This window comes from Salvelinus alpinus, chromosome 17 (assembly GCF_045679555.1).
Source record: "Salvelinus alpinus chromosome 17, SLU_Salpinus.1, whole genome shotgun sequence".
Lineage (NCBI taxonomy): Eukaryota > Metazoa > Chordata > Actinopteri > Salmoniformes > Salmonidae > Salvelinus > Salvelinus alpinus.
This window is the reverse complement of record NC_092102.1, coordinates 1,837,439-1,845,963: the sequence shown is the minus strand read 5'-3', so window position 1 is coordinate 1,845,963 and position 8,525 is coordinate 1,837,439. Positions and strand designations below refer to the sequence as shown.

General features: G+C 48.5%; 1 protein-coding gene across 3 annotated transcripts in view; it reads right to left on the bottom strand.

The window, feature by feature from the left end:
- Positions 1-7,341: 7,341 nt before the first annotated feature.
- LOC139541947 (mediator of RNA polymerase II transcription subunit 24) overlaps positions 7,342-8,525 on the bottom strand; it is a 33,473-nt gene continuing 32,289 nt past the window's right edge. For all 3 annotated transcript variants that reach the window (XM_071346872.1, XM_071346873.1, XM_071346874.1), the window contains exons 24-26: positions 8,438-8,518; positions 7,998-8,146; positions 7,342-7,810 (exon numbers count right to left, since the gene is read on the bottom strand). In XM_071346872.1, the coding sequence (XP_071202973.1) occupies positions 7,694-7,810; positions 7,998-8,146; positions 8,438-8,518 (347 nt within the window). In that variant the 3' untranslated portion in view covers positions 7,342-7,693. The remainder of the gene's footprint in view (positions 7,811-7,997; positions 8,147-8,437; positions 8,519-8,525) is intronic.

The following is an 8,525-nucleotide window of genomic DNA, read 5'->3' as shown; positions in this document are numbered from 1 at the left end:
ATTTCAATCACGCTGTAACGCTGAATTCCTGCAATACGGATTAAATAAATCCCTTGATATTGAGATAGAAACAGATGCATTGGATCTTTAAATCAATAAAATATTATTGAATTGAACCTGAGTAGTTTTTTGTATATTTATTGTGTCCTCATTTTTCAGAATGGGTTTGCGTGCAGTTGTATGTATTTTGATTGAAAGTGATAAAAGGTCAAATTATTTTCTTATTTACTTTGAAGGTTCTGTGCCTGTATTTAAGAAGCATATGAATACACAGGAATACAAGTTATTTAAAGGAAGCTCTATCCAACTAAAAATCACATTTCACAAGACTGTGATGAAGAAAGAAAATCCTCAAATATAGTGTTACAAGTACACAGCTGTAACGGCTTTCTTCCTGGGATGAAGGAGAGGACCAAAACGCAGCGCGGCTAGTGTTCAACATGTTTAATAAAGAATAAGTGAACACTACAAACAGCAAAACAATAAATGTAAAAACCGAAAAACAGTCCTATCTGTTGCAGAACACAAAGACAGAAGACAACCACCCACAATCCCCAACACAAAACAAGCCACCTATATATGATTCTCAATCAGGGACAACGATTGACAGCTGCCTCTGATTGAGAACCATAGTAGGCTGAACACAGAAACAGACAAACTAGACATACAACATAAAATGCCCACCCAGCTCACGTCCTGACCAACACTAAAACAAGCAACACACATAAGAACTATGGTCAGGACGTGACAGTACCACCCCCCTGAGGTGCGGACTCCGAACGCACCCCTAAACCTCAAGGGTAGGGTCTGGGTGGGCATCTGTCCGCGGTGGCGGCTCCGGCGCAGGACGAGGACACCACTCCACCATTGTCTTTGTCCCCCTCCTTAGCGTCCTTTGAGTGGCGACCCTCGCCCCCGACCTTGACTTAGGAATCCTCACCAAGGTCCCCACATAATTGATGAGACAGCTCAGGACAGAGAGGTAGCTCAGGACAGAGATGTAGCTCAGGACAGAGAGGTAGCTCAGGACAGAGAGGTAGCTCAAGACAGAGGGGTAGCTCAGGACAGAGGGGCAACTCCGGACTGAAGGGCAGCTCCGGACAGAGAGGCAGCTCCGGACTAATGGCAGCTCATGACTGGAAGGCAGCTCATGACTGGAAGGTAGCTCATGACTGGAAGGCAGCTCATGACTGGAGGGCAGCTCATGACTGGAGGGCAGCTCATGACTGGAGGGCAGCTCATGACTGGAGGGCAGCTCATGACTGGAGGGCAGCTCATGACTGGCGGGCAGCTCATGACTGACGGGCAGCTCATGACTGACGGGCAGCTCATGACTGGAAGGCAGCTCATGACTGGAGGGCAGCTCATGACTGGAGGGCAGCTCATGACTGACTGGCGGCTCTGGCGGCTCCTGACTGGCTGGCGGCTCTGGCGGCTCCTGACTGGCTGGCGGCTCTGGCGGCTCCTGACTGGCTGGCGGCTCTGGCGGCTCCTGAGTGGCTGGCGGCTCTGGCGGCTCCTGACTGGCTGGCGGCTCTGGCGGCTCCTGACTGGCTGGCGGCTCTGGCGGCTCCTGACTGGCTGGCGGCTCTGGCGGCTCCTGACTGGCTGGCGGTTCTGGCGGCTCCTGACTGGCTGGCGGCTCTGGCGGCTCCTGACTGACGGACGGCTCTAACGGCTCGGGACAGACGGGCGGCTCTGAAGGCTCGGGACAGACGGATGGCTCAGATGGCGCTGGGCAGACGGATGGCTCAGATGGCGCTGGGCAGACGGATGGCTCAGATGGCGCTGGGCAGACGGATGGCTCAGATGGCGCTGGGCAGACGGATGGATCAGATGGCGCTGGGCAGACGGATGGCTCAGATGGCGCTGGGCAGACGGATGGCTCAGATGGCGCTGGGCAGACGGATGGCTCAGACGGCGCTGGGCAGACGGATGGCTCAGACGGCGCTGGGCAGGTAGGCAGCTCAGACAGCGCTAGACAGACGAGCTGTGCAGGCGGCGTTGGGCAGACGTCCGACTCTGACCTGCTGAGGCGCACAGTAGGCCTGGTGCGTGGTGCCGGAACTGGTGGTACCGGACTGGAGACACGCACCTCAAAGGTAGTGTGGGGAGCAGGAACAGGGCACACTGGACTCTCGATGCGCACTATAGGCCTGGTGCGTGGTACCGGAACTGGATGTACTGGGCTGGAGACACGCACCACAGGGAGAGTGCGTGGAGGAGGAACAGGGCTCTGGAGACGCACTGGAAGCCTGGTGCGTGGTGTAGGCACTGGTGGTACAGGGCTGGGGCGGGAAGGTGGCGCCGGATATACCGGACCGTGCAGGCGTACTGGCTCCCTTGAGCACCGAGCCTGCCCAACCTTACCTGGTTGAATGCTCCCCGTAGCCCGTCCAGTGCGGGGAGGTGGAATAACCCGCACCGGGCTATGCACACGTACAGGAGACACCGTGCGCTCTTCTGCATAACACGATGTCTGCCCGTACTCCCGCTCTCCACGGTAAGCATGGGAAGGGGGCGTAGGTTTCCTACCTGCCTTCGCCACACTACCCTTTATCCCCCCCCCCCCCAATAAATGTTTGGGTGAGCCTCTCGGGCTTCCAGCCGCTCTGCCTTGCTAGCGCCTCATAATGCCGCCTCTCCACTTTCGCTGCCTCCAGCTCCGCTTTGGGGCGCCGACACTCCTCTGGCTCTGCCCAGGGTCCTTTACCGTCTAGGATTTCCTCCCATGTCCATTCCTCCTGGTACCGCTGCTGCTGTCGCTGCTGCCCGTTTCCACGCTGCTTGGTCCGGGTTAGGTGGGTGATTCTGTAACGGCTTTCTTCCTGGGATGAAGGAGAGGACCAAAACGCAGCGCGGCTAGTGTTCAACATAATTTAATAAAGAATAAGTGAACACTACAAACAACAAAACAATAAATGTAAAAACCGAAAAACAGTCCTATCTGGTGCAGAACACAAAGACAGAAGACAACCACCCACAATCCCCAACACAAAACAAGCCACCTATATATGATTCTCAATCAGGGACAACGATTGACAGCTGCCTCTGATTGAGAACCATATTAGGCTGAACACAGAAACAGACAAACTAGACACACAACATAAAATGCCCACCCAGCTCACGTCCTGACCAACACTAAAACAAGCAACACACATAAGAACTATGGTCAGGACGTGACAACAGCAGATGAGGATGGGAGAGGATGGAGGATGGGAACAACAACCAATTTTGGTTTGCTGGATCTTATCTAACCAACATCAGAGTCAAAGGATATTACACCAAATTATGTCACATACAGTTGAAATCGGAAGTTTACACACACTCAATTAGTATTTGGTAGCACTGCCTTTAAATTGTTTAACTTGGGTCAAACGTTACACACACCTTAGCCAAATACATTTAAACTCAGCTTTTATTTCAGCTTTCATCACATTCCCAGTGGGTCAGAAGTTTATATACACTCAATTAGTATTTGGTAGCACTGCCTTTAAATTGTTTAACTTGGGTCAAACGTTTCGGGCAGCCTTCCACAAGCTTCCCACAATAAGTTGGGTGCATTTTGGCCCATTCCTCCTGACAGAGCTGGTGTAACTGAGTCAGGTTTTTAGGCCTCCTTGCTCGTACACGCTTTTTCAGTTCTGCCCACACATTTTCCATGGGATTGAGGTCAGGGCTTTGTGATGGCCACTCCAATACCTTGACTTTGTTGTCCTTAAGCCATTTTCCCACAACTTTGGAAGTATGCTTGGGGCCATTTTCCATTTGGAAGACCCATTCGCGACCAAGCTTTAACTTCCTGACTGATGTCTTGAGATGTTGCTTCAATATCTCCACATAATTTTCCTCACTCATGATGCCATCTATTTTGCGAAGGGCACAAGTCCCTCCTGCAGCAAAGCACCCCCACAACATGATGCTGCCACCCCTGTGCTTCATGTTTGGGATGGTGTTCTTTGGCTTACAAGCCTCCCCCTTTTTCCTCCAAACATAACAATGGTCATTATGGCCAAACAGTTCTATTTTTGTTTCATCAGACCAGAGGACATTTCTCCAAAAAGTACGATCTTTGTCCCCATGTGCAGTTACAAATCGTAGTCTGGCTTTTTTATGGCGGTTTTGGAGCAGTGGCGTCTTCCTAGCTGAGCGTCCTTTCAGGTTATGTCGATATAGGACTTGTTTACCTGTGGATATAGATACTTTTGTACCTGTTTCCTCCAGCATCTTCATAAGGTCCTTTGCTGTTGTTCTGGGATTCATTTGCACTTTTCGCACCAAAGTACATTCATCTCTAGGAGACAGAACGCGTCTCCTTCCTGAGCGGTATGACTGCTGCGTGGACCCATGGTGTTCATACTTGCGTACTATTGTTTGTACAGATGAATGTGGTACCTCTAGGAAATTGCTCCCAAGGGTGAATCAGACTTGTGGAGGTCTACAATTTTTTCTGAGGTCTTGGCTGATTTCTTTTGATTTTCCCATGATGTCAAGCAAAGAGGCACTGAGTTTGAAGGTAGGCCTTGAAATACATCCACAGGTACATCTCCTATTGACTCAAATTATGTCAATTAGCCTATCAGAAGCTTCTAAAACCATGACATAATTTTCTGGAATAATCCAAGCTGTTTAAAGGCACAGTCAACTTAGTGTATGTAAACTTCTGACCCACTGAAATTGTGACACAGTGAATTATAAGTTAAATAATCTGTCTGTAAACAATTGTTGGAAAAATCTATTGTGTCATGCACAAAGTCGATGTCCTAACCGACTTGCCAAAATTATAGTTTGTTAAAAAGAAATTTGTGGAATAGTTGAAAAACTAGTTTTAATGACTCCAACCTAAGTGTATGTACTTCTGACTTCAACTGTACATCATTCCAATTGGGGTGTATGTTGTTGTATCTTCCAGCACAGAGCAGTAGCTCCCCTATCTACTCCGTCTTTACCGTAAGACTGCAGGAAAGCACATTCTAATTCTCACAGAATATGTCACAGAGATCAAAGTTTATGTGGCTGTAGGAATTGAAAATTCCTAAGTTAAAGAAAACCTGAATCCCAACATTTGAGTTTTTGATTACAAACTGGTTGGACCATTTTTTCACGTTACTTGTGTTGCTATCAGGGAGCACATTGTATAGGCCTACTGGGAGACCAATGTTTCTATACCCAGACCCTATGTCCTGGGGGCCATCGTGTACATCAAGCTGCTTCACCCTGCATACACTCAAACAGGGGAGAAATGGCAACCTCTCCATGCTGCACACTTCCTGTAGAGTTGTATCCACCAAGATTACCCATTTACTGTAAGTACATCAAGTGTAACCAGTCCTTTGATGTGTGATGAGTGACCTTGCCTAAGAAACTAAAGATTCATGGTAGCTCCCGGAGCTAAAACCCTAGACAATAGCTTGGTGTGCTAACACAGTCTTGAATGGAATGGTATCAACCATTCTTCTGATTTCATTTATTCAAATCCAGCCAATGCTATGAGCTTGTCCTTCCCAATTAAGGTGCCGGCCTCCTGTGCTACCAACCATGGCCAGATGTAACGATCCACAATGACTTATCAAGGGGTTAGTTTTAGTGACAAAGCATGAAGATACATGCTTTTGTCACTTCTAGATTAGACTACTGCAATGCTCTATTTTCCGGCTACCCGGATAAAGCACTAAATAAACTTCAGTTGGTGCTAAACACGGCTGCTAGAATCTTGACACGAACCAAAGAATGTGATCATATTACTCCAGTGATAGCCTCTCTACACTGGCTTCCTGTAAAGGATAAGGCTGATATCAAGGTTTTACTGCTGTTCACCAAAGCATTACAAGCATTACATTACAATACTCCTACCTATCTCTCCAATTTGGTCCTGCCGTACATACCTACACGTACGCTACGGTCACAAGACGCAGGCCTCCTTATAGTCATTAGAATTTACAAGCTAACAGCTGATGACAGGGATTTCTCCTATAGAGCTCCATTTTTATGGAATGATCTGCCTATCCATGTGAGAGACGCAGACTCTGTCTAGACCTTTAAGTCTTTATTGAAGACTCATCTCTTCAGTAGGTCCTATGATTGAGTGTAGTCTGGCCCAGGGGCGTGAAGGTGAACGGAAAGGCATTGGAGCAACGAACCGCCCTTGCTGTCTCTGCCTGGCCGGTTCCCCTCTCTCCACTGGGAATCTCTGCCTCTGACCCTATTACGGGGGCTGAGTCACTGGCTTACTAGTAGTGCTCTTCCATCCCGTCCCTGGGATGGGTGCATCACTTGAGTGAGTTGAGTCACTGATGTGATCTTCCTGTCCAGGTTGGCGCCCCCCGCGGGTTCATGCAGAGGGGGAGATCTTCGTGGGCTATACTCGGCCTTGTCTCAGGGTAGTAAGTTGGTGGTTGAAGATATCCCTCTAGTGGTATGGAGGCTGTACTTTGGCAAAGTGGGTGGGGTTATATCCTGCCTGGTTGGCCCTGTCCGGGGGTATCGCCGGACGGGGCCACAGTGTCTTCCGACACCTCCGGTCTCAGCCTATAGTATTTATGCTGCAATAGTTTGTGTAGGGGGGGCTATGGTCAGTCTGTTATATCTGGAGTATTTCTCCTGTCTTATCCGGTGTCCTGTGTGAATCTAAGTATGCTCCCTCTAATTCTCTCCCTCCCGGAGGACCTGAGCCCTTGGACCATGCCTCGGGACTACCTGGCCAGATGACTCCTTGCTGTCCCCAGTCCACCTGGCCGTGCTGCTGCTCCAGTTTCAACTGTTCTGCCTGCGGCTATGGAACCCTGACCTATTCACCGGATGTGCTACCTTGTCCCGGACCTGCTGTTTTCGACTCTCTCTCTCTACCGCACCTGCTGTCTCTAACGGCTATGAAAAGCCAACTGACATTTACTCCTGAGGTGCTGACCTGTTGCACCCTCTACACACCACTGTGATTATTAATAATTAGACCCTGCTGATCATCTATGAAAGTTTGAACATCTTGGCCATGTACTGTTGTAATCTCAACCTGGCACAGCCAGAAGAGGACTGGCCACCCCTCAGAGCCTGGTTCCTCTCTAGGTTTCTTCCTTTTCTAAGGAGTTTTTCCTCACCACCGTACTTCTACATCTGCATTGCTTGCTGTTTGGGGTTGTAGGCTGGGTTTCTGCATAGCACTGTGACATCGGCTGTCATAAAATTTTTGTTATAGCCAGTCAAGGCAGGACGTCACTAACAATGATACTGGTAACCTATTACTCTCTTACGAGTGCTGAAGGTCAATTAACTTATATTCAACTTTGTGTTTACGTGAAAATAGAAATCTGAAAAATATCAGCATAAATTAACATCCAAAAGTACTTACATTTTACATGATTCTTTATTATAAAAAGACATTATGTACATTGTATCGATAGGATGCCAGGGGAGTAAAACTGATATAGCAACCATAGAGATCAAAATGAAAGAAAAACTACATTCGAATGAATGATGGATGCAACCATGGTTTAATAACAGAACTATTTGGTCACCAACTCAGGAGTATGCTGAAACAGGCATTTCTATGCCAGGGTGATGAAACTAAGATAGCAGGGGCCAAGTTTAGAGGAGCAAAAATTTAAGTGGAAGTTGGGTTCGGCCCTGAGTGACTGGTGGAATAGAATCCATGGAGAAGGCGGCGGTGAGTTCCCGTGCAGTGGACACCACTAGGGGTCTATAAGGCTGAGATGGCCTTGGCTGCCACCCTCCTCCCCAGGGGCAGAGTCAAGTCTGTAATTCCCAAGACCACCTTGGGCTTGGCCAGCGCAGGAAGTTTCACCAGCTCTGAGACCTGGGGACAGAGACACACATCAACAGCTGTGGCATTCCACATTCTTCAACACCACTAAAACCCATCATGGCAGTAATCTAACTTGTATTCCGTAAACATCTCATGGTGGAGGTCACAATTACTATCAAAGTGGTTCATCACCAACAGCCATCACACGGATAACCCTAGCTTCCCTCTCACTACTCACCATGGTGAAAGGCATGAACTGCAGAATGCTTCCGCGGCTGCCCTGCTCCAGACACTCCACACACTCCTCCATGAAGCTCTGCACGAACTGGGTGTGTGGCCCTGCCGTCTTGGAGCCCAGGATGGATGAGATCAGCAGGAAGAGGTTGGCTTCAGAGGAAAAGAGCATGGCAGATGTAAGAGAGAGGGACAACTAGAGACAAGGGGACAGATTTATTAAGCATTTTTTTTTTTTTTTTTAATTAAACAGAAGTTAGAATTAAATCGTAAAATGATCATTACATAAAGGCACATTTAAAATTGTGAAAATATCAAAAGCGGGGAAAACTATCAATTGCTTAGTAAGAGAACATGCCCTGGTAAGCCATACTGGTAAGCCATACTGGTAAACCATGATGCCTGCGAGGTGCTAAAGGTTTAAGACCGGTGCGTGGTTCTAACCTAGGACGCGGTTGAGAGGGTCCCTCATGTTGACCGTGTGGAGCTGGGAGGCCGACAGGGAGGTGGACATGGACCGGTCACCTAACAC